Source organism: Cryptotermes secundus, unplaced genomic scaffold (genome assembly GCF_002891405.2).
Source record: "Cryptotermes secundus unplaced genomic scaffold, Csec_1.0 scaffold26, whole genome shotgun sequence".
Classification (NCBI taxonomy): domain Eukaryota; kingdom Metazoa; phylum Arthropoda; class Insecta; order Blattodea; family Kalotermitidae; genus Cryptotermes; species Cryptotermes secundus.
In genome coordinates, this window is record NW_019743656.1 from 4,054,505 (window position 1) to 4,080,804 (window position 26,300).

A 26,300-nucleotide genomic window follows, 5' to 3' on the forward strand; every position below is an offset into this window, starting at 1 on the left:
TGATGATGATGATGATGATGAATGTTGGTGATCAGAATATGATTCAGTTGAACTTCCCGAGGTATTCTGAACAGCTCGGTCGGTACAGTGGCTAGGATACGGGACTTATGTTCGACGAACTCATGATTTGATTCCCGGCAGGAGAAACTGTTTTCTCACCAGCGTCTACAGGGACTCTGAGTTCACACAACCTCATTTCAAGTGGGTTACAAGGAAACTTCCTCTGGGATGAAACGACTTGAATGCGAGACCCACTCCTCATCTCCATCTAGTGTCGAAGTTAAGAATGCGTGAAGCTATACCTCCAGTCCTTCCTACATCTTCAGGGGGACACCTTACAAAGCATAAGGGGTAACTTACTGTAATTACCGACTTTTTGGATATTAACCATCGTCCAGTTTTTGTATTTAAAAACGTTTCGGAGATTAGATTCTGTCTCCGTCCTCAGTTAAGAACCTACTAAGTTTGGCCCAATCGATGGAGTTAGTCCCTACATCCGGGCACTTGAACCAACAAAAGATAAGAGATATAATCCAAATACAACAAACTAGCAGTGGAAATTAAAGACAAAATTTACGAAACTCGAAATACATGAGGCCTTACACCCATTGAAATTCAAAGTGTAACCGCCAGAGATTACAAAATCAGATAATAATGAAAACACAAGCCAACAACCAAGAAACAAATTATGAAACAAGAATATGGCGACATGATGGCTGAAAAACGAAATGGTGGAGCCGGAACAGACAATTGCTAAGCAACGGCTCGGAAATCACATTCCTGCTACAACGAATAGCAACGAACGAGTCGTTGCCAGGTAGAAAGTAGCTAAACACAATATTCCCGTGACAATCAAGAGAATAACAGAGGACAATTAACCGTTCGACTTGGTGACATATTCGGGCGGGGTGGAAGTAATAAATGGGAGTTGATTTGTGCATTCGAAGCAGTGAGAGATCAGAGTTTCTCCAAAGAGATTCGTCAGACAGGCGTCATTCAGAGGGAGTTCCATGTGTGAGCAGTTATAATCAACTGTAACTGTAAAGAAGTGCCAATAAACCCAATCATCAAATCCAGAACCCGTTATTATTAGTTCGACAAACCCTTTATATGTGACAATATTAAAACTTCAATGAGAGTACATAAGCTACCGACCTACAACATCAGAGATAAGACAAAGATATACATAAATACAAGTGTCTATGGTGCACACTGTAGCGTAGTTGGTTGAGGCATTTTGCTACATGCGGGAAGATCGCGGGTTCGATTCCGATGAGGTGGATTTTTTTTTCTATTTGCCTAATCCTTCCAGCCCTGGGATCGTCTCGGCCTCTAACAGAAACGAGTACCAGGAATCTTCCTGTGGGGTAAAGGGCGGCCGGCGCCTAAGGCTGACAATTTTACCGCCATCTGTGTGCCGACTGTCTAGAAAATATGGAAGCCTTGGGCGTCTCACAGCCCTATTATATGGACAGATTTACTTTTTTTACCTTTCTGAGACGTGTCGATGAATAAATTTCAAGCAGACGAAAACTTCGAAATACCGAATAGGACCTAAAAGAAAATGAAAACAATACTTAGATAAGGCATCCCGACAGTACAATGACGAAAACGTGATTTTCACATATAATCTAAGCTGGGCGGAGCTGCAGTTTTCTGGCTTCTGCTTCAACGATGGGAGTCCAGATGGGAGAGATGTCCAAGCTGGGTTGACTGATCGGATGACCTACCAAACACGTGTGGGCGGTGTTCAGTTCAATCTCCAAGGCTTCTTCCTCCTCCCAACATATATATTTTGTGCGCTTCTTCGTGTGCATATGGGGTAACTTCGATTTCTGAGGTTGTATTTGTGCTCTTTAATGCGTACCTTCTAAAGGCCTGCCTGTTTCGACATCTGCCACAATCATACTGAGTATGGTACACACGCAGTTTATCTACTGGACATCTCTAACCGGTCCAGTTTCCATCAGTGCCCCACAGAGTGTATGTTTAGTTTTGAAAACGGCCCCAACATTGAAACGGTTCAAACTGTCCATGATTTATTTTATCCGTCTTCTAGTGCATACATTTATTTATCCCCTCTTTTCACTCTCACTACATGTTTCGGCACCAATGTGCCATCTTCAGGTGCTGATCCAATCCACCACAAACTAATTCATTGCATGCCTTGTCTTTACATACTAAAATAACTAAAATATATATTTATCATATATACTGACAAATGTCAAGTGTTAAAATACTAAAACTGTACAGCATATTTCTTTCCTACGTCGTGTTTCATTACGCGAGTCACGTCTATCATCCTCTGTTGGAGCACTCTCTCTTTCACTATCGTGTATTGTGCTCTGTGTTGCGTCTCGCTCCTGTGACTGCGTGTGTTATACTGCTGGACCTGCTGGGTATGTCAAACTGTGTCTGAATCTTTCGAAAATGCCCCAAACATATGGGACAATGACCATGCCAAAACATATTGTATCTGCAGGACTATTACTTCTCCCTCGCTTTATTCATCAATGAATTCTTGAGGGTATTCATGCTTAATTTCTTCATTTCCCTGTTGAAATCATTCCGATCTGAGGTAGAAACTTGGCTCTCCTGCTCAAGCAATGAACGATTCCTTTTTCCCGCGTGATTGGGGCGGCTGAAATTGAAATAAAGACAAAAATTTCTTGGCAGAACTGATCGCATGCTTTCCTTTGATACGACACGGAGTGCATAGAAAACTAAGCCTCCAACAATTCCTGCTTGCCGAGGTAATGTGTCTTATCTATCCGTTGCCTAGCAACTATATGGGGATATACACAGACCCGTAACAACACAGCGGGCCAAGAACACCTACAAGACGACATTAAGGATTCCTCTCCTCATGAACTACAAGATGGTACACGTTTGGCCCTCTTCAAGAGAACAAATAATAAAAAATGTACGAACCAACTTTGTTTACAATTTCCAATGTACAATATATTCTAGCATTCGAAAACATATTGTAATAGTGGCTTCCGATTGCATTCATGCCCCTCTGAGGATGGTCTATAAAGACAGAAACATGCAAAGGATGGAGGATTGAAATATTATTATTTTTTTTATTGCTAGTGGGGTGGGACTAAGTCCCTTGTACTGCGGCCACTACTGGCCTATTGTACCAGCCCCAGATGATACAGATGATAGGTGAGGGTGATTGTGGAGCAATTGGTGGAATGAAGATTGGCAGGGGAAACCGAAGTACTCGGAGAAAACCTGGCCCATGGCCACTTTGTCCACCACAAATCCCACTTGACCAGACCCCTGGATCGAACCCGGGCCGCCGCGGTGGGAAACCAGTGACTAACCGTTTGAGCTATGGCGCGGCCAAGGATTGAAATAAGAGAAAACTTTACTAGTCACACTGGACGGAACTGTTTAACCTCTTATGACCACATTCTCCTTTGATACCACACAGACAGTATAGAAAACGAAGCGGTCAACAATTCTTCAGTTGTTGCTACCCAGCAGTTGCATATGAACATACAAATATAGACACAGACTGATAGGTGGGATTTATGAAATACGTCGTTCAGATGGTCTCAGGTGTCGTGATAAACATACCAAGATCTATAAAAACAGGGGAGATAGGCAGACACACATAGCTCGGCGATCTTATAAATCTACTTTCAATTGTTTTCAAAATAAAGAAATGGGCTAACAGCGCCCTGTATCAGTAGGTTTCCTATACGCTTTCGTGGGTAATTCAAGGCCCCTTTTCTTGACCAAGATGTTCGAGAAAGCAATGCCATTATGAACTTCCACCTCCATTGCGAATTTTGTGGCCGATCTGTAGGCTGTGGAAGTGGCTGTTGCAATTTTACTGGTCCATGCGGCCAAACCATGAATGTGTCAACGAATCTCAGTCATTCAGCGGGTTTCAGATCTGCTGCATCCAATGTAATTTCCTCAAAGTGTTCCATGGATATGTGAATGAACATCCGAAACAGATTGTTCCTTCTTAACCTCAGTTCGTAGTACAAAACCTTGTATAATAAATAATTAATTTCCCAGCTGAACCCTCAACGACTGTTGCATACATTACATATTTTATCATGAAAGGTTAAACAGTTCCGTCTAGGTGTCCTTCTGATGATGGTCTCTTGAAGACCGAAACATGTAAGGGCATAAATAATTGAAATAAGAAAAATCTTCACCAATCACACTAGACGGAACTGTTTAACTTCCCATGATATTGTTAGTATGACGGACCAGAATGAAACAAATGAAGCAAATCAAATTACATATTTTACCTTGTCCTACAACTGGATATATTTTTATTATGATTTTGTATTGTAAATTTTGACTTTAGAGGTAGGTGAGTGTTAGATTATAGTTTTATGCTTACATAACAGAGGCAATTCCTGACACGGGCATTTAAACCCTGAAGACTGATGCAAAATATTCTTCCGAACCTCGGCACTCACCTACAAGTCTGCAAGGTGTCACAACCCAGAAGATGTGTTATATGAGTTCGTGTGATTGCTATGTCGTTCTCACGTCATGTCTTCCCGTAGGTAAGTAGGTGGCAGCTCTGTCCTGGAATCTGCTTGCCACTTGAAGGATGGAAATATAAACAAATTAACGATTTGATGAAATGGATTAGAGACAGGATGACAGGATGGCGATGAAGAAACAAGTGATACACAATTCCGCATTGAATTTAAACGAGCCTTTCCAGCAGGATTAATGGAACGTGGCAGAGGAAACCTTCACCTAAAAACCATCCCGAATTATGAGAGAGAACTGCATTATATAAAGACCTGAAACATATTTTATTCTAGGTTCTTACAGTGGTGAATACCTTCTGAAATGTGACGCCATTCAGTCTGGTATGGCTTCACCTACATTTTGGTGGAATGTGTTGTGTCCATTTTCAGGATAAAAGAGTAAGTCAAAGAAGAAAGAAGCAAGTAGGAAATTGAAGAAAGCAGTCTTCTGGGATGTGGAACCGTGTAGATGTGGTGTTAACCGACGTTTCGGAGGAACGTATCGCCTCCATCTTCAGGGTAGAAGGAAAAATAAGAAAATCCTCAAGCGAAGAGACCGTAAGAACCGGTACAAGCAACATCTTACATAAGCAGGAAATTGTTTACTTGACTTGAAGACGGAGGCTGTACCTTCCTCCAAATTGTCGGTGAACTTATACCCAACTACACGGTATCATATACCAGAAGATAGTATCCTTTAAGACTGGGAGTGTATTTAGAAGCCGGAATAATGGAAATTTTAACGTTAGAGTTATTACCGTTTATATGGACATAGAGAACAACTTATAGCAGAATGAAGACAATTACATAATGGCACTGTCTTTATAATTTGTACTTTTCATCAAATATAGAAATAACTTTTATTCAGTAGGTGTCAGTTCCGAAATATGGGTGTGTCACCGAAGGTCCCGAGTTCTTCGTGGTTTCTCTCACGGTTTCTCCACTCAAAACGCCGGAATAATTCTGCAATTAAGCAAAGAGCACTTCCTTCCATGTCTTTTCCAATTCATTATTCACCAAACATCCCACCATTAGTCAGAATATAGAGTGAGCTACTGAAAGCGTCGATAAATAAACAAATAAATAAATAAATTGGGTTTTCATAACAACGAGTATGTAGCGGGTGAGGTATGCAGCACGCATGAGGTGATACATGCAACTTTTCTGTTCGGAAAACTCGACGGAAGAGTCAACTTGGGAGGTAAAGGCGTAGGTAGAAAACTAATATTAAAATTGATATTCAACAAAGATGAAATGAGATTGAGGACGAGATTCGATCGGCTCAGGACTGAGTCCAGCAGCTGGTTACTGTGAACACTTAAACACTTAAGGAACTGTCGAGTAAGTGAAACTAGGTTAATTTCGTAAAACTACATTATCAAGAAAATTGCTTTACATCGGACTAGATATTTAATTAATCTCCTAGTTCTATACTCGTTTATTGACGTCTACATGCTTATGTCGCTAAATATATATATCGTAAGGGAGGCCGAATTTCTTTACAGAATTCGTCACCTACCAACGTTAGATTACGAAATCACAGGCGCACATTAAATGGCGGCTGGATGGCGTGTGATTGCTTAGCTGCCATATAAACACGGAATTGTGACTGGCTAATTACCGCATTATACTGTACGTAATACATGTCACGGCATACTGGATCATACAACCGCCAATCATGTAACACGCAGATCAAACTGTATACTGAATGAACAGGCGGGAATGTCAGCACAGGAAGTGTAGAACATTACGGAGCCTTGTAAAATTCCTGTTTTTAGTCTTGTTAACAATGAGCTACTAAATATTTAAGCATTGTAAACATATATGATGAACAACATGCATACCTCGATTTGGTGAGAAACGATTGAGTGAATCAGTGAGTGAGTGACAGCCAGCAGCCACTCCACAGTAGAGGGTGAGTGACCAATAACAGCCAGACACCTTCTCTGGCCGAAGATGAGGCCCCAATTTTAAAACACGTAAAAGTCTAGAAAGAACAAATATATGGTCACGGGTCCCAACGGGGTTCGCAAACAGGAACGACTGTGCTGGCGAGAACCAGCATCATTTTACTGGGCTGGACCTCGATTTATACATGTTTAAACACAAGGTTTTCAATCTCAGAAACATCCAGTGTTTAGGGCTGTATTTTGAAACACACGACTTATAAATTTACTTTAAGGAAACAATAGGCCCTGTGCTTAACTAATTGAGCATTATGCCGTGAACACATATGGGAGAAGAGCGGTATAACTCCACCATTCTTGACTTAGGTACTAGATGGAGGTGAGCGGTGAGCTTCACGGCCCGGCCGCTTTAACCCAGGGGAAAATCTCCCAGTAGTAATTGGATAGGAGGTGTTTGGGTGGGTCCCAAAGACTGTCTGAACGCTATGCAGAAGAGAAAAATACTGCCCATCCTGGGAATCGAACCCCGGGCGTCTACCCCGTAGTCCTGGTTAGCGACTGAGTTATCTCGATTCCTCAAGGAAAGAAGGCATAAAAACGGATGGAGTGAAATTATTTCTATAAAAAAAGAATTTAATTATATGATTATTGTCTTGTGGTACTAGATGGTGATAAGGTACATATTTATCGCCGGCTTCCCACCGCGGCGGACTGGGTTCGATCGCAGGTCAAATCGTACGGGATTTGTAGTGGGAAAAAAAGCCATTTGGGCAGTTTTTCTCAGAGTATTCGGTTTCCCCTGCAAATTCTCATTTCGCTGACTGCTCCATATTCATTAATCATTCTACTACCGACGACATGCAGTTTCAGAACTGAGAGCATCATTAAAGTATCGAACTTGGGGTAACGTTCCCACCTCATGACTCAAGGTACGCGGGTTCAAACCTGGCGGAGGTCGTGGAATTCTTAAGGGCGGAAAATTCAGGGAACAAGTCCTCCGAGAGGGACTTTAAGCCGTGGGTCCCGTGTCGTAGATTTACGGCATGTAAGAGATCCTCATGTCTCTAGGAGACCTCTGAGCAAAATTAGGCAACATATTTCCCGCCCAAGTACACGTAGTTTCCAATGCCTCTGATAGATGGGGGAAATATCAGGTACCGAGGGCCGACCTCGTTGGCTGAACGGGGCTGATAGAAGGCACCAGTACCGGTAGGGTATGGCGACAGTAGAAATTAAAAAGGGGGACGCACAATGAACCAGTAACTGGTCTAAGTGCATGGGGAAACCCATCCCTTCTAATAATAATAATAATAATAATAATAATAATAATAACATAATCACAAAGCTTGGTATGAAGATTATGCAAATGGGGTTGAACACAAAATATTTTTTTAAGACAGACGTCTGGTTTTCATAATCATGGTTATGAATACATATATTTTATGAGATATAACATCATGCAATCCGGTGATTGTAAACCGAGGTTTGTGAGGATTATATCGCCTCTACCTCCAGGTTAAGAGAATAAGCAAAGCAAGAAATCAGCATGAAGCACGCAATAAGATGGAGAACACTTGTCCCTCGAAGACATCAGCTGACTTTCATCAGACTATAAAGGCGCGTCCACATTACTCGCGAGCATAGCGAGTCACACGAGCAAGAGCAAGAGGACGAGTAATGTGGACGCGCCTTAAGGCATATATCGCAGAACACAGAACACTTTACAAGTTATAATTTCCTACAAACTGTAATGATAACATGGCGGATGAGTAACACTAGCGTCACTTACTATGAAGTCCCAGTATGATGTATGGTAACATCTCGGAAGACTGTTAAGGAGACCTTCTTGTAGAATGTGAAAAAAATATGACGCTGTGAGAACAATTTCTTTAGCTCTTAGTCCATTGAAGCTAACTGATAAACGATTACAGCCAGGCATGCGCAAATTGGCATGCAGACAGACTATGCGCATCCTTAGAGATTGTGTGTCAGATACTGCATATATGTTAAAGATTATAAACATGGCGACGATGCGCCTCTTTGAATTTATGCATGACGGATATAACATGGCGGAATCAGTTGCTAATTAGGTTTGTCAATCAAACAAAAAATATAATTATAATAATAATAATAACAATAATAATAATAGACATATAGTGCTACACGTCATATCAATAAGAAACTAGTTTCCATTAGCTCCACTTGAAATTCCACGTTACTTTCATTTTATGTGGAGGCCATGAGACCTAGCTTGACGCGTTTCCCTATGCAGCTACATTACAAGCTGTGCAGTAAGGAAATTGGTACAATGTAGCTGAGGTTTCTGTAGAGTCACCGATTCTTTTTAGAATGACAGTAAATACAGCTTTAATATTTTTGTAGAGGGTAAATTTTCAACCCTTTCAGACCTTGAATATACTTCTGAGTTAATTAGAACACTGAAAAGAAAAAGAAGAGATTAAGAGGAAGAAGCAGTGGAGAGTAAGAGAAGGAAGAAAAGGAGAATAAAGAGATATTTTTGGAAAAAAATAAACTAGGCTTATGTGATCTCCATGCTCCCTGTGTATCCCTCCTATTAATTTCTGAATGTCTGAACCAGTCTTTATGAAACTTGGCATGTACATCATGGAATCTGAGCCCATCTCAACGGCGTAGTTCATAAATCCCTCCCATCAGTCTGTGTGTATCCCTCCTATCGTTACTAAGCAACGGCTACGTAAAGTCTCTTTTCATGCTAGGTAACGGCAGGGTAAACACGTTCTCGCGGCAAAGAATACACGCAAAAATAGAAGACTTTTGGATGCATATGCCTGTGGGTCTGCGTATCCCCTCATCATTACTAGGTAACAACTGAATAAAGACGACACTGTAGCAACGAACAATTGCTGGATGCGTCGATTTCTATGCGGTCCATGTCGTATCGAAGGGAAGTGGGCAAATAGTTCTTCCCAGAACTTTTTGTTATGGTTCAATTCTCAACCTTATCAGTATATGATACTATATAGCGTCAAATGGTATGATGATTGGTGAAATAATGAATTGGAATGGATGCAGGATGAAGTGTCGTGGCCTACTCGAGGTATTATCCAAGCACATGTGTGGAGAATTTAAATGACAAAGACCTGTGAGGATAACTGGTATCTTGTCCGAGACCGGGAGTGGCTTCCGACGACAGGCCCATAGCGTCACGGCTGTACTGAACTAGGAGAAAGGAATATGAACAAGAGGTTCTGGGAAGAACTGATCGCCTGACGCCTGCCTGCCTGGTAAAGTGAAGTATGGAAACTCCGTGTCCCACAGTTCTTGTATAGCTGTATGTGTAGTTGTTACCATAAGAATATATGTAACGAGCCGCTGCCGAGCAACGATAAAGGGGGACAGAGACACACAGACAGCATGGTAATCTTATAAGTCTCGTCTTATTTTTTCCAAAATAAGGAAAGTAGGCTGAAAACTAGACAAGCTAAATGTAGAGAACATAATAAAAACGGCTTAAGTATAAAGAACAATAATGAAGAAAGATTATAATTTCTGAAGCCTCGCGGTTGCTTACAAAACGCATCTAAATTTGATGGAAGAAGAAATAGAAGAATTGGTTTAAATGGGGCCGCGCAATAGCTCAAGCGGTTAGTCGCTGGCTTCCCATCGCGGTGGCCCAGGTTCCATCCCGGGTCTGGTCAAGTGGAATTTTTCGTGGACAGTGTGGCGCTGGGGTAGGTTTTCTCCGCGTACTTCGGTTTCTCCTGCCAATCTTCATTCCACCAATTGCTCCACAATCACCCTCACCTATCATCTGGGGCAGGTACAATAGGCCAAAAGTGGCCGCAGTACAAGGGACTTAGTCCCACCCCACTAGCAATAAAAAAAAATATATGGTTTAAAACCCCTCACTAATAGACTAAGAGACTTGCCAAGACAAAATTAATCACATATCATTTCTTCCGCAGAACGACCATCGCTAACTAGTGTAAGGAAATGTGTTCCTTACTTACCGGAACAGGCTTGTGGGGGCAGCGGGAAGATAAGGGTGGTGGAGCTTTTCCTCCTAGCCACAGCACAGCCCAGACTCTGCGGCTTGAAACTGCGGAGCTGCTGCATGAAATCAGAGCATTCCATGAGGGCGACGTCCGCGAAGTGTAGGTCACACAGGATCTGGTTCTTGAAGCGACGCGCCCTTTTCTGGTTCGGGCCCGTCAGGTTCAGACCACACGAATTGCAGCGCAGACATTCCTCGTGATAGTGGTTGTTATCATACAGTGGAGACGGTTCTGCAAGCAACACAAACATTTGGTAACTGCCAACTAAAGATAAACCAGCCGCCACTGACTATAGTCATCACTAAAACAGGAGCCGCCACTGGAATTAATAAAATGTAACATAATGACAATCATTGACATTTTCTACTTCAGACAGACAAGCTGCAATACCACAAACATTGAACACATGAGTCGCCGCTGATATCAGCTGACTGATATACTGCTATTGAAGTTAGCCACTTCTGTCAATAGACGCCGCTACTAACATCGATAAGGAAAGACAAAGTGGCCAACACTGAAGTTAGACACCACTGACATTCAACTCATGAAAGATTGGAGCCGCTTCTGATGCCCAGAAACTGTGACACTGGAGGTCAAAATTAACACCTAACATTTCTAAACAAAGAAGCAGCTTCTAGTAACATCTGATAGAAGAACTGAATTCATATTGACAGCTTCTGACAGTTGTTAATACAGACATCAGTCCCTGGCAGTACCGAATTCCGACAAACTAGCAGTCACTGACAAACGAGCTGCCACTGAAAACACCTGTCTGACATTCTGCTCGGAAGGTTTGCAACATTAACAACAGGCTTCCTATACAAGGCCATTTTTTTAAATACAGCACTAATTTCTTATACAGGGCGATTCAATCTGAGGAGGCCCCGAATAAATAATTATAAATCACGAAATAATTTACCAACAAAATCGAAACGTGGCAACATTGTCTATACTACGTAAACATTGATCTACATGCTCGATTCGCGAAATTTCCGCAAGTGCTGCCATCTTTCTTGCCATACTGGCTGCAACGCACGCGAATGTGGAGGGTCGGCATGTGTTTCTAGGCGCAGGGAATCAATTTCGAAATCTTCCGCAACACAATTACCTTCACACTCACCGAGCCACGTACTCGTCAGGTTTCATCTTTGTCCGTAAATTACTGCGCGATTTATAATTAATTCGGAGTCTTCTCCGAGTGAATCACCCTGTAGATTGAGTTTAAATTTCTATGAAACATCATAGCTCCAGTTAATAGGCTTCTATTATATCCTACATGGACAAATGATCCGTAAGGCCAGTATGAACCACACACCAGCGTCCAAAACGACAAGACCAACTAATAAACAACAAAACACCAGATGAAACAAAATTAACAAGACCCTTGCTACAGCAGTTTCACAGGACATTAAAACATTAGTGCACACAAGAGAAATCACAGTAACCGAGCTGCTTACAGCAGCGGTAGCGCTCTTGACACGCACCAAACTAATATTCAGTTCGAATTTCAACAGGGACACCGAGAATAAAGATGTAAATTTCTTGTGTTTCCTCAGTCACTCCGGACAAATTCCGGGATTATATCTTCAGTAGGCCATGGTAGATTCCTTCCAAATTCTTTCCAATTCATCATTTACATTCAAATGGATATGGGAGAAAGCAAGGGCAAATTGACAGTATAAGAGTTTATATGAGCAATGGTGGGATTTCCCGTTCAATTTATTGCTCGATTACGAGAGGGAAGGTTGAAACAAGTAGCTAAATTACTGGTCATGTAATTAGTAATAATTGTATAGGTTGTGACGACAGCCAGAAATGCGCATTAATTGCGGGAAGGCAAAATAACGTTCGGTATCAACTACAAATACAATTTTGAATTGTTTCATTTTGGTCCGTTACACTATTATGCATAAAATCAATACAAAGTCCGTCGAGTGTAACAATGTTTTTTTTTTTTAGGTCACTTCTTTCTCACTCTTGCCTTACATGTTTCGGTTTTAGTAAAACCATCTTCAGAGGCACATGGTACTAACAAGAAAACACTGGCGTTGTTTAACTGTACACAGTATATATGCTGTGTGGGCACTGCTACAAATGTCGATGTGTAAAAGCACAACACTAGCTTGGAGTACTGAATGCACGTACAGAATGCACGTTCAACCTTCGCATTCCATCCGAAGTTGCCCTCGCGTTAAAACATCACTATTAAAANCTGTGTACAGTTAAACAACGCCAGTGTTTTCTTGTTAGTACCATGTGCCTCTGAAGATGGTTTTACTAAAACCGAAACATGTAAGGCAAGAGTGAGAAAGAACTGACCTAAAAAAAAACATTGTTACACTCGACGGACTTTGTATTGATTTTACAAATACAATATTTGCAGTTGTTATTCAAATGTTCACTTTGATATTGAGTACTGAAACATTTTAATAATGTAATCTCTTACTTATTGAGCGAGAGGACACTGGCATCATGATCTTTTGCGACGTGACATCGTGTACTCTACTATAATTTTACCGACGTTTCGTGATATATCGTCTTTCCGCTTCCTCGTTTGTAGCCTTGGCTTAGCCTTCAAGCCTGAAGATGCAGGCAGTATCTTCCTCAGAAACGTCAATGGCATCTATCAGAGTGCACGACATAAAATCTCAGAAGACATAAGAATGAAGTACAAGAATCCTGCTTCCCCCCCGTTACTAAAGGCGAAGTCTATGATATGAGTAACGAATTAACGGACAATCTGGATAAATCAAATGTTGGTAATGCGACATAAAACGCTATGTCACAGTCTTACACCCTGAAGACGGAGGCAGTATGTGCTTCCTAAATGTTGGTATCCTATTACCAGATTTAAACAACGTATCATCACCTCCTCTGTGGTTTAGTGGTCAGAGTTACTGCCTATAGATCCAGTGGTCAGGAATCGATTCCAGGCGCTACCAGATTTTCTGAGAAGTAGTGGGTCTGAAAAGGGGTTCACTCAGCCTCATGAGGATAATTAAAGCGTTATTTCAAGGAAACAGAAGTTCCGCTCTAGAAAACCGAGATTACCAACCGTGGGGATTCGTTGCACTGACCACGTGACACCCTCTATCCGCTAAAGTTGCCATTAACTTCGTCGACAAGCAGCGGTCGTTCGGTCAGTATAGTTCGCTTGCGGACTCAAGTCAGGGAGTTTTTTTATCATAACCAAGAGGAGCACAACACTGATTTTTACAACCGTGAAAATCTCAAAATTTAAATGGCCCATAAACTTACAATCAGGCCGTGCCATATTTCATGCAGTTAGTTGCCGGTTTCCCACCGCGACTGCGCGGGTTCCAGGACAGGACATGTGGGATTTATGGTGGACAATGTGGTAGTGGGGCAGGTTTTCTCCGAGTACTTCCGTTTCCCCTGCCAATCTTAATTTCACTGATTGCACCAAAGTCACCATCACCTATCATCCGGGGCTAGTAAAATAGGCCCGTTAGTGGCCGATGTTGCAAGTGGACTTAGTCTCACGTCACCCAAAGAATTAAAAAAAAAACTACAATGAAGGAAGCTGACATGGTCTTCTTAAAGTCCATACTAAGGGTCTCACAAAGCGGCCTCCGTAGTCTAGAGGTAACGTTCCCACTTCATGACTCGTAGTACGCGGGTTCAAATACCCGGCGGAGGTCGTCGAATTTTTAAGGGCGGAAAAATTCAGGGAACAAGTCCTCTGGGAGGGACTTTAAGCCGTGGGTACCGTGTCGTAGCTTTACGGCACGTAAAAGAACCTCATACGTCCAAAGGAGATCACTGAGCCAAAACTGCGGACGTTTCCCGCCCAACAGCAGTCACTAATACCTCCGGTAGATGGGGGAAGCATTATAGATACTTCTCAGCCAGTAGAGCCGGTCTCGCTGGCTGGGTGGGACTGATGGTAAGCACCAATACCGGTAGGATATAGAGACTGGTAGAAATCATAGAGGGAAGCACAATGGACCACTACAGGTCTAAGTGCATGGGGAAACCCACCCTCTCTAATAACTAACTAACTAACTAACTAACTAACTAAGGGTCTCACAATCGAAGTTGGGGCGTACTCATCTCTCAGCCAGAAATGGGCGGGTTACGGGGTGAGATTGTTTATATTTTCCAGCGGACTTCATTTCTAATGATTAATTAAAAAAATGATTAGTACTTCTGACAGGGGCTCTGTATGAGATCCGGCATTGCCGATGACAACAGGCTTATTTCATTACATAATTCAGTTGCCTGAAATCTGATTACAGAAGAAGGGAAATGCATAATCCCTTCCCGCTCGGAATTGGCTTTGGGAATTACAAACATGTTCTCTCTTACTGTAAATATTCCATGTGCCGACTAAAGAGGGCATAGGCGTTGAAGAACGATATAACCCGTCGTTGGGTAGCTCGATGGGGCGCCTGGATTAGGGGTGGAAAAACGGTAGGGTCGAAGGGCTAGATTACAAGGCGCAAGTTCCCCCCAGCCAAATTCGAGGAATCTACTTCGACTTGGCTTTGACAGCTTCCTTCCAAATTTTTTCCATTATTCAGAAATCGTTTCATCATTCCCCGAGTTACTAAAAGCGGAGGTAAATAAATCAGAAATTAAACATAAAGATTTTAATTTAAAGATCCCGATTTACGTCATAACATAAACAGGACAACGTCGTTATTTACATTCCCTATAGAACGGACACTACTTTGTAAGATGAGGCACCGAGTAAATAATTAACATTAATATTACTACATCTACATCACGAGCCTCCAATAATAGTTTATTATACACAAAATATAGAACACTCCAATTTCTCCTTGGGAACGCAACAAAATCACAAAAAAACCAACCACTGACTCGATGATGTAAAGCATCAATGGAAGAATTTTATTCTTGTTTTAAATTATAACTTTTGTTTTATATAATCTAATTTATTGCTTTTTATGCCAAGTAATTAATATTATTGTATCCACTTTCATTAGTACTGCAGTTCAGTGGTTGTATATATTTTGGCCATGTATTTGCCTGATGATGGCTTTTAATAGGCGAAACATGCAGCAGAGCCAAACTAGGTGCAGGCATTGATATAGTTGTGTTGTGACGGTTTTAATAAAGAAGTTGTATAGGACAATGTATGCTGAATGGCGACTTACGACGACGGAAACAGATGAGTATATAAAATCATTCACGCAGAGAATATGAGAGCATTACCAATCTAAGACTTTCCGACGGAGGTATTCTAAACATGTACCACACATACAGAAGTGGCCATTTTGTCATGAGTCAACTGCGCCAAGCATTTCCTCAAACGATAATAAAATCGGGCAAAGTAACACAGCCTAAACTTGAGAGCATCGTACAGTAATAATCATATTAATGCAGAAACCCAAGATACTAATGCGAAAACCAGCATAATGATGCCTCTTTACTAATACAGCAGTTTCCGAGTCGATTATAAGCTCCAGAATAGACTAGAGAAGATGAAATCGCCGCTGACGCCAGCTTCGAAATTGACCCAATTATGAAAATGTGACATGTCTGAATATAAATGCATTAATTTACGACGTGCCAACTTGACAACAAAATCTGACGCAAAAATGTGGCATCGATTCTCATGAAGGACTACGCCTATATAAGAAAATAACAAACAAATATTTTGATTGTTATCTACACATGTATTAAACTCTTTTCACATTGTGTTTGTCAACTACAGAAAACAAAAGTGGCATCGAATTGTAATATAACGCCCTCTTACCGTCAGTTGCAACGAGTTCGCATGAAAACCGGTGGAGGCGCCACTTGATGGATTGCATTTCAGGTACGAATAAAAGACGTTTCATTTAGACGCTACTCTTTCAAATTACAAGCATAGAGATGCCGAGCTCACGAATGCTACAGCTGTAAGCTGATAACCGAATCATTTTTGGCAGCAGGGGCCCGCATTTGCGCATGACCATTGCCAGTTTTCTTTAAATACTAAAGGATTTAAAATTTATACTACGCACATAACGGAAGATCTAAACAGAAGAAATTATAAGCAACATGCTAAAATCTATGCTCAATTATTTATTAATAAAAACTCAAGTTTAATAAGTATTTATCGTGATAAGCTCAAGAAAATGTTTATATTTTTATGTAATATTATGCTTTAATTAGATAAATATTTACTTGCATGTAAGCAGATAAATTCAAGGGGGAAGCTACGTGTAAATTTATGTAGAATTATTGGTAATTTCTGGCGTGTTCGGAGAGCCACTACTGATTGAACGATAACCTTCGCGGGTGTAAGAAAGACCTAAGGGCGATAAAGGTTAGGTCATATAAGTATGGCCTTATAATTCGTAATTATGTATAAACATTTTTTTTCACTGGTTCTACAGCCCTGTTACACAATCGTCCTTGACTGACGCAATAAAAAGTTCGTATTTTACTTACCATTGTATTGCAACGTTACAAAATGTAAACTGATTATATTGTTAATATGTAACTAAAAGAATCCTAGTTACTGTAGCTGTAACCGCAATGTACCAGCGCCATACACCCACCCATTACATTCCTACAAACCCACCACACTACCACGTCGCGTGCGTCGTGGGCATAAAACCCCCCTTGGGCCCTGGCCTCTGATTTTCAGTTTCATGATCATTTTACAGACGATAGGATTCCTAGGATGAGTGATCAGCTCGTCGCAAGGCCTCTACCTAAGCACAGGACAACACAAACATAGAATAAACATATACCAAACATCCATTCCCTGTGTGGGATTCGAACCCACAATCCCGGCTTCCAAGCGAGCGAAAACAATACATGCCTTAGACCGCTGGCTACCGTGACCGGCAGATATACGCGAAGTAAATAAAAAGCGAATGGGACGTAACCTTTATTTTCCCACTCATCTTAAAGATTTCAATTCGAATATCTCATCTCATAAATATTTAGTGAGCTACGCTCGAGATTCGCTCAGATTTCTTTAAATAAAGTATCATTTATTGCTGTCCGATTTTAACCAAACTTGGAACGTGGCGACAAATATCAGTAGAACATTTCAGTAATAAATCTGATGAAAATCCGTTCATAGGTTCTACTGTTGTGTTGTGCGTTCAGAAGGCCAGCAGGAAAAACGGACAGAGCGTTTTAAATAAATGTTCCTAGGATTGGAAACGCGTCTATAAAAGGGACGTAAAACACGGTGTACATAAGCAGTACTTGTTTACCTATTAAAACAACGAGTAGATACAATTCAGTTACACCGAGTAACGTCAAGAGCTACAACAGTAAAATATAAAAATAAAACTCACAGCGAGAATGTCTGGGGGAGATTATAAGGAGAGACACAGATAAGGAAGGAAGACCAAAAAGTTAACGAGTTAGAAAACAGAGGAATAGCGTAAAAATTGTGGCGCGTTCGCTTCGTTGTCAGCTCCGTAGTCTGTATATTCTGTATTCATGCTCCCTCATAATTCCCCTGAAGCAGGTGGAGTGGGCAAGCATAAGGTTTTCTTCTGCTTCACTTTGGAACAAAGTTCCCAAAACAAGAAGTTCTGGGAAGAACTAATCATCTACTTTCTTATGATACGATAAGGACTCCTAGAAAACGACGCGTTTAACAGTTATTCTGTTGTTGCCTATTCGTTGCAGCGGTCGAGCCGTTGCCTAGTATTGGGAGGATGATACACATATAGGGAGGAATATATGAAGTACGTCGTTGGGATGGGCTCAGGTGCCATGATTTACATACCGAGTTGATAGGGGGAGATACACAGAAACATAGACTTCGCGGTAATCGTATTTTTTAAATAAGAATAAATAAATAAATAAGAATATACCGCGTCGGATGGTAGGATGACCGATAAATGATAAATTACAAATAATTTTAAAGGCAGCGTTCGTGACGTAACATAACAAATATCCTAGCGTTTGCCTGGGCAGACTGAGGACAACCAAGAAGAATCACGACACCCGCAGCTGTCTTGGAGGTTAGTCCAACAGAGTAAATTTCAATTCCAGAAATGGAAACAGAAGAACTGGGATTTGAGGTCTATAAAGCAGCGACTGTGAAGTGTACTCTCTTCTGGGATGTTATCTGTAATGTGGTAGATACGTCTTTGTTACCTACACTGAGATCCTGAGGATGGAGGCAGTAGGTCCTACGAAATATCGGTAACCGTCTACCACACTACAAGGCGTCACATCATACATAACAATGTCCCTCAGTTGAAGATCTCTGTGTTACTGACCGACTGAAACATCGTTGATGGTGCGTCATATCTTCAGCAGGCAAACCTGATGGAATAGAAGTCTCGTGTTTAACGAGATTTCCAGTATGGTGACATATGGGGGAGTGGAGGCATCTATCTATGGCTGTACAGCCCTTGTGTATCTTGACTTCTTTTTCAGTTTCTTAATCTATATAGTCAGCAGAACTTCTTGGAGGGGGATCAGCCCGTCGCAAGGCCGCCGCTACCCACATACAGAACAACACAAACACAGAGTAAACGCACAAAGATAATCATGACTCCATGAGGCATGAGCTACGTCATTATCTGATGATGACGCAAAATAAATGAACTTTCTTACACACAGGGAACCAACAGAGAAGGAATTGTGAAGACAAAGTCGAAATCTGGTTCTAGTGTTCTCAAGGCGACGGTTATAAAGAGTAGTAGTGTCTTGAGGATTGCAAGACCGTGTACTTCCGAGACAGTCCAATGTTTCGAAAGAACATGTCGCTTCCATCTCCAGGAACAAAGACTATGCCAAGCAAGAAACCAGCCGAAACAGACGATAAGTCTTCTTGGCTCATTTTTCGGCCTTGAATATTGAGGTGACACGTTCCTTTGAAACGTCGGTCTCTTTCTGAGCTTCACTGTGTAAAGATCCGGAATGGATTACATTTCATACCAAAATGTATTCACATTTGTTTCATACATTATTTATGAAAAAGTATTATTAGAGAGTGTGAGGAAAACGAACAGGAAAACAATATATATAAAACGCGGAAATAAATTATATAAATGGGGTCCCTGCAAAACGATGATAAAATATTCCTATATACAGATGGCGTCATACCTGATTGTAAACAGGGAAATGATGGGAAAGCCGGGAAGAAATTGAAATACAGAACCTCAGTGCTGAAGCGCGAGATGCTACATTGTATTCGTGTCTTTAGCGCTACAAGAATCTCATCCAGATCTATATAAAGGCGATTCCTGGAAGACATTCAAACAACTACAATATTGCAACAGAAACTCTACAACATTAAATTGTAACCTCTGCAAAACAAGACTCTCTAAGCTTCAGGTAGGCCCATATGACGTCAGGATGCAAACTGGATTTGAAATTTACACGGTGACATATAACATGACTGATACGGACGTTTCGTTATGTTATTCTAGGTGGTTTAGCGTGTAACGGCTGATCAAATTGGCCGCACGTTCTAAGGCATGCACGTCTGTGTGCGTTTATTCCATGTTTGTGTTATCCTGCGTAGGTAGCGGCCTTGCGACGGCCTGATCCCCCGTCCAAGGAGTCCTACATACTGTCTGAACTTAAGAAACTGAAGTGAAACGAAGCGTTTCGAGGATGCCCTGTGCTCCAAGTGGAAACATTTCTTTATGACTATCCTTTGTGTTGAGACTTTTTGCCCATAAAAAGACGCAGAACAGAACCCTACTCTTCGGTATAATACACCTCAAGCACAGTCGCCATTTTCACTACTAAAACCAGCCTCTGAACTTGCGCAAGCGCGTCTGATACCTAGACGGTCATGAAGCTGGACTGTGCTGCTACCTAGTGATACACATAGCAAACCTATTACATCCATTACAGCTGTTTTACTTCCATTAATGTCCTATATACTGACTCTCCCTCTTACGTTTCACTTTTACACAAACCATTTTTTCTCTCCGATAAATATTTAACGAGTTACGCTCGGGAAACGCCTGCAGGTCTTCATATAAAGTGGTTGTTAAAACTGTCCAATCTAAATGGAAATTGAAATGACAAGGAAAAATTTAGTAAAAGTCCCCAATATCACACATCACGAAAACGCTGCAAGAACTTCTCGTGTTCTTACATGCGTACGAACAGATGGACGAAGGCAGTGGCTTTAAGAGGAGGTCCACAGGAACGAGACGCACCTATACGAAAGAAACTGACTTCATTGGCAGATACCTTCCAGCACATGTAAACATCCTAGTGGGCGTTCGAAAAGTGCTGATGTCACCGAAACTTCATCGTCAATTAGTGACGCACATAGTTACGTCATCACTAAGAATTTACTAAGAGTTCTGTCTTCTGGGATACAACGCGGTGTAGTCCGTTGGAAGTCGGCATAAGTTTCGGAGAAATATTTCGCTTCCATCTCTGCTGCCGAAGAATAATCCAAGAAATATTCATCATGAAGCAAATGTAGCAAGCAAAGCTCTGCTTTGTACCCAATTCACGCTGGTTTCTTGATGGGCTTATTCGTTCGAGTCCCGGTAGGGTCCACCCAACCTCCTACCCAAATGGGTAACGGAGACTCTTTCCCTGGAAGTAAATCGACGGGGGCGTGAAGCTGACCGCTCAACTTCAGCTAGTGCTGAGGTCAAGAAAATGTGGAGCCATATATCCACCCCCCATACGTCTTTATGGCGTAGTGCTTAATTAGTTAAACACGGGGAAAACTTTACCTTTACAGGACATTACATCCATGAAGATAGAACTCTTCATAATCACCTCTGGGAACACCTCAAATTCTATAAGAATTCACGAGATTGTATTTTCAACATAATTCTGGTATGTACACGCCAGTGGGAAATACATATACATATTTACAAATGAGTTTTCTTCCGTAAGGTTGCCTACACATGGTATGACGTCACGTGGCTCATAGGGTGGATGAGCTTTACTGGACTAGAGCACGAACACTGTGGTCTCGCGTGCTGTGCGTGTTACCTGAATACCATTCTGCTGGAGTAACTACCAAATCAAAAACCGACATAAATATAAGTCTATATGGCAGGATATCACATCCATGACATGACATTAATGCTTAATATATCGAACATTGTGAACATACGTGTAACACTACAGCCTTATTTCCTGTAGGTCCAGAATTCAAGTCTCTGCCCTGAGATCAAATATCTCGAGGGTTTTCACGACTTTCTTCAGGCAATTCAACGAAATACAGGAGCAGAACCTCAAATCGGACAGTGATATTATTCTTACCGATTTGCTTCTTATAATCTGTGCTACTGACAGCGTCGTTAAATAAACTACACAAAAATAAATAACAATTTAATGCATGACTTTGGGCATAATTAACATTTAATTTGCTCACAGGAGAGGGAACAATGGCCAGTCTATGCTAATTCAAACGTTTATGTAAATAGGAGAGAGGGGAGGTGGAGCCAGGCGCCTGCCCTTTTCCTAGACTTTGGGAGGGGGAAAAAGAAGTGTAAAAAGAAGGAAAATATAAAGGTAAAGCTATTCCTGAAGAAAGCAGTCTTCTGGGATTTGGCACCGTGTATATGTGGTGTTAACCGACGTTTCGGACGTTTCCCAGAAGACTGTTTTCTTCAGTCACCGCCGTGAAAGCCTCAAATCTTATACAGCTATTCCTGTTAACAGGCCGTGGAGGCCCATAGGGTTGAGACGTCGACGCTCCCACATTTTCTCTAGACAATCGGCTCACAGATGGCCGTGAGGTTGTCAGCCTTACGCGGCAAGCTATCCCTGTTAACGGGCTGTGGAGGCCCATAAGTTTGTGAGACGTCGAGGCTCCCACATTCTCTAGAAAATCGGCTCATAGATGGCCGTGAGATTGTTAGCCTTACGCGGCAAGCTATCCCTGTTAACGGGCCGTGGAGGCCCATAAGTTTGTGAGACGTCGAGGCTCCCACATTCTCTAGAAAATCGGCTCATAGATGGCCGTGAGGTTGTCAGCCTTACGCGGCAAGCTATCCCTGTTAACGGGCCGTGGAGGCCCATAAGTTTGTGAGACGTCGAGGCTCCCACATTCTCTAGAAAATCGGCTCATAGATGGCCGTGAGGTTGTCAGCCTTACGCGGCAAGCTATCCCTGTTAACGGGCCGTGGAGGCCCATAAGTTTGTGAGACGTCGAGGCTCCCACATTCTCTAGAAAATCGGCTCATAGATGGCCGTGAGGTTGTCAGCCTTACGCGGCAAGCTATCCCTGTTAACGGGCCGTGGAGGCCCATAAGTTTGTGAGACGTCGAGGCTCCCACATTCTCTAGAAAATCGGCTCATAGATGGCCGTGAGGTTGTCAGCCTTACGCGGCAAGCTATCCCTGTTAACGGGCCGTGGAGGCCCATAAGTTTGTGAGACGTCGAGGCTCCCACATTCTCTAGAAAATCGGCTCATAGATGGCCGTGAGGTTGTCAGCCTTACCCGCCCTTTACTCCCAAGAAGATTCCTGGTACTCATTTCTGTCAGAGGCTGAGTCGACCCCAGGCTGGAGAATTAGGTCAATTAAAAGATCAAGTGACGTCATCGGGAAGGGTATTCAGGAGAGCGAAAACATTTATTAAAAAATATATTTATAATTTTTAATATCAACATTCAGTATATGTAATTATTTTTTCAATTTCGGCATTTTAAATTACTCAGGTGGACGACTTCCCCCCCCCCTCCGTCCTGGCTGCGCCCTGGTATGACGGTATGTAATGGATTCATGTGACTCGGGATAAGGTTCCATTGGCGGGCTGTTCTGAAACCTATGGGTTCAAATTGAGGGGGAATATCTCGGCTAGCTCAGCGGCTGCTGGCTTCCCATGATGGGTTTATCGATGTTAGCATAGGTTGTTCCTCGATAATACGATACCAGTATGTTCTCTGATAACCCTTTAAAGTGGTTACTGTATGTACCACCTATTGCAACATTTAAATCACCCTGCATTCTGTCCACAAAGTGTACTTACGTGATTATAATAATTTCCTTATTTAGAAAAAATTACAGATGCTTATGAGATCGCCTTGCTTTCTGTCCCCCCAAATTTGTTCGTTTTCTATGCGGTTCGTGTCGTGTCAAAGAAATGTAGGCGATTAGTTCGTTAGAGAATATCTTGTTTTAATTGTTAATTGACTATGGTTTAAGTAGTGAGACTACAAAGCGTCAATGGTAAGATGATAATGAATGTAAAACAGCTGGTGGGATAAGAATTGGCAGGGGAAACCTCAGTACTGGGAGAAACCAGATCAAAGCGCGAGCTTATCTACCACAAATTCCACATGGCGTAACATAGGACGTGAACCTGGAAAATCGTGGTGGGAAGCCTGTGACTAACCGCTTGAGTTATCGAAGGTCCTTACTTGTTCAGTACGATTCTGCCAATAAACAGTGGCAATTTCACTAAACAGCGTTAAATGTTTGGTTTCTGTAATGAAAATCAATGCATTTTTGTGAGGCTGCAAATGTTCGTATGGGATTAATAATGTTTCACGATATAAATGTAATAAAACGCTGCAGTTAATGATGTTTAATAATTTAATCGGTTAATACGCACTGGTTACTATTTGCGTCAAATGCATTCTGCCCACACAGTGTATCTGTGTGTTCCGTATGGTTCTCACAATAAAGAGCGACTGTTTCCATAACAGTATTAACAGGTCTCCCGTGTGGAGGCGGGGTCGAATACCCCAACCGTAGCCCTGCGAGTCGTAGAAGACGACGAAAAGGAAACCCACTGCCTGGGGGTATAACTGGGCCACTCTGTTCCTGGGTGATATAAATACGGGGACATGGTCCTCCAGGTTGGGATAGTAAAATGTGGTCACGAGCGCCGCGGGAGTCGGACCTGAGAATGGCTGTGCTGGCGAGGACCAGCAGCAATTTTAAACTACAGACTCATCCTCTCGTCGGAGAGGATGTTACATAAGGACTCTGAAAACAAGTATTCAGCTGAAAAAAAACTGCTGGTAGTGAGCTTCAAGAGGCTTTTCCCCAAGACAATCTGATTGGCGGTAAACCGCTGGTCGCAAAGTAACTCTGACTGACATTAAGCGGTTGGACTTTGTAGCGGTGACGTAATGTGTTTCTTGTGAGGAACGAAATGAGTTTTTAAATAATATTCAGAAAATGCAAGATTTGAGGTTTTCACGGCGGTGACTATGAAGAGTGTAGTCTTCTGGGATGTGGCGTCGTGTATATATTGTGTAAACCGACGTTTCGGAGGAACGTATTGCCTCCATCTTCAGAGTATAAAAAATCCACCACCTGCTGAAAATAATTCCTAGATCGTGGATTTTTTATAACCTGAAGATGGAGGCGATACGTTCCTCCGAAATGTCGGTTTACACAATATCTACACGGCGCCACATCTCAGAAGACAGCATTCTTCATTATTCAGAAGAATTTAATTTCTTGAAGTGGCAAGACACATAAAATACGCTGTTCCCTTCCAGCGGAGTGTTTCTCACGGCAGTTTCGCTGGCCGACCGCGTACTGTGTGTGTATGTGCCCCAGCGTCTGGACTGTGTCTCACGCCGGGAGCTATAAACTGCGTCACTCTACAGAGCACTGCTGAAAATGGTCTCACGGATTCGGTTACGTTGCAACATAGAACCCACAGTGGATACCATACAGCTCTGTGTTTAATGCCTTCTCAATTACGTTCAGTCTATGTACCTTATCATATAGGTAGTATTGCGATCATGCAATAGTACATCAATGTTGACGAATGTACTCATTTACAGCATGCCTGAACATGGAAAAGTGACTGCACTTCACTAGCGCTTAAACAGTAGCATGTATATTGTTCCTACACTCACTCATGGAGCTGGGCCCTTCTTGAGAAGCCGCCAATTGTGCAACTACTCAAGAACTTCCCAGCATTTTACGGAACACGAAGGTTCATTACCGTGTTCACAAGATCCGTCCACTGGTCCCTATCATGAGCCAGATCAATCCAATCCATAACAACCAAACCTAGTGTATATCTCTAAGATCCATTTTAATATTTTCCACCCACCTACAACTTGGTATTCTCAGTAGTCTCTTTCCTTCTGGCTTTCCTACCAATACCCTATATGCATTCCTCTTCTCCCCATTCGTGCTACATGCCCTGCCCACCTCATCCTCCTTTAATTGATCATTCTAATTATACTTGGAAAACACAAGATATGAAGCTCCTCATTATACATTCATATTCGGATTGTAATAATTTATTCATCATAGGCCGTTACCCCTTAAATACTGCTTTCTTGTTTTTATTCTTCTACCTTTCGTATTGGGCGTCTGGCGTGTTTCCCATCAGAATTACGATTGGACTATAAATCTTAAAGAAACCTTGGACGGGGGATCAGCCCTGTTTCAGGACCGTTACCTACAAAGGACAACACAAGCACTGAAGAAATGAGGATAGACATTCATGCCTCGAGTGGGATTCGAACCTATGATCCCAGGGTCTGAGCGGGTGACCAATATCAATATTCTAGCTCCAAAAACAGGGGGAGGGGGTAGTTAACAAAAGCCTTCAAACACAACATTACGATTTTCTAAAAAATAGCTTGAACGATTTTGATTATATTTTAGCAATTGATTGATATCTCTCCAAGTAACACCGAATGTCCGGAATCTTCTGGAAAGTAATGACGAGCCCCCTAGCGCCCAAAAACGGGGAATGTTCTAATGCGTCCAGTGTACGTGAAGACGCATGCAAAAATGTATTTGCAATCATCAATTTTTTAGAGTACTCTCATCATTTTGAAAAAATGAAAGTAAGCTTCTGCGATATCCGTGCTCTTAGTGTATCTGTATATCTTCCCGCCCATCAACTACCGAATTCCTGAACCATTCTTTATGAAACTTGGTATATCATGACAAATGCGCCCACTTCAACGGCGTACTTCATAA

The 26,300-nt window shown here is 42.0% G+C and overlaps 1 protein-coding gene across 7 annotated transcripts in view; it reads right to left on the reverse strand.

The window, feature by feature from the left end:
* Nucleotides 1–26,300, reverse strand: part of LOC111874180 — an 801,454-nt gene that overhangs the window by 220,805 nt on the left and 554,349 nt on the right. For all 7 annotated transcript variants that reach the window (XM_033755358.1, XM_033755360.1, XM_023869458.2 and 4 more), the window contains one exon: nucleotides 10,411–10,686. In XM_033755358.1, coding sequence (XP_033611249.1) covers nucleotides 10,411–10,686 — 276 coding nt within the window. The remainder of the gene's footprint in view (nucleotides 1–10,410; nucleotides 10,687–26,300) is intronic.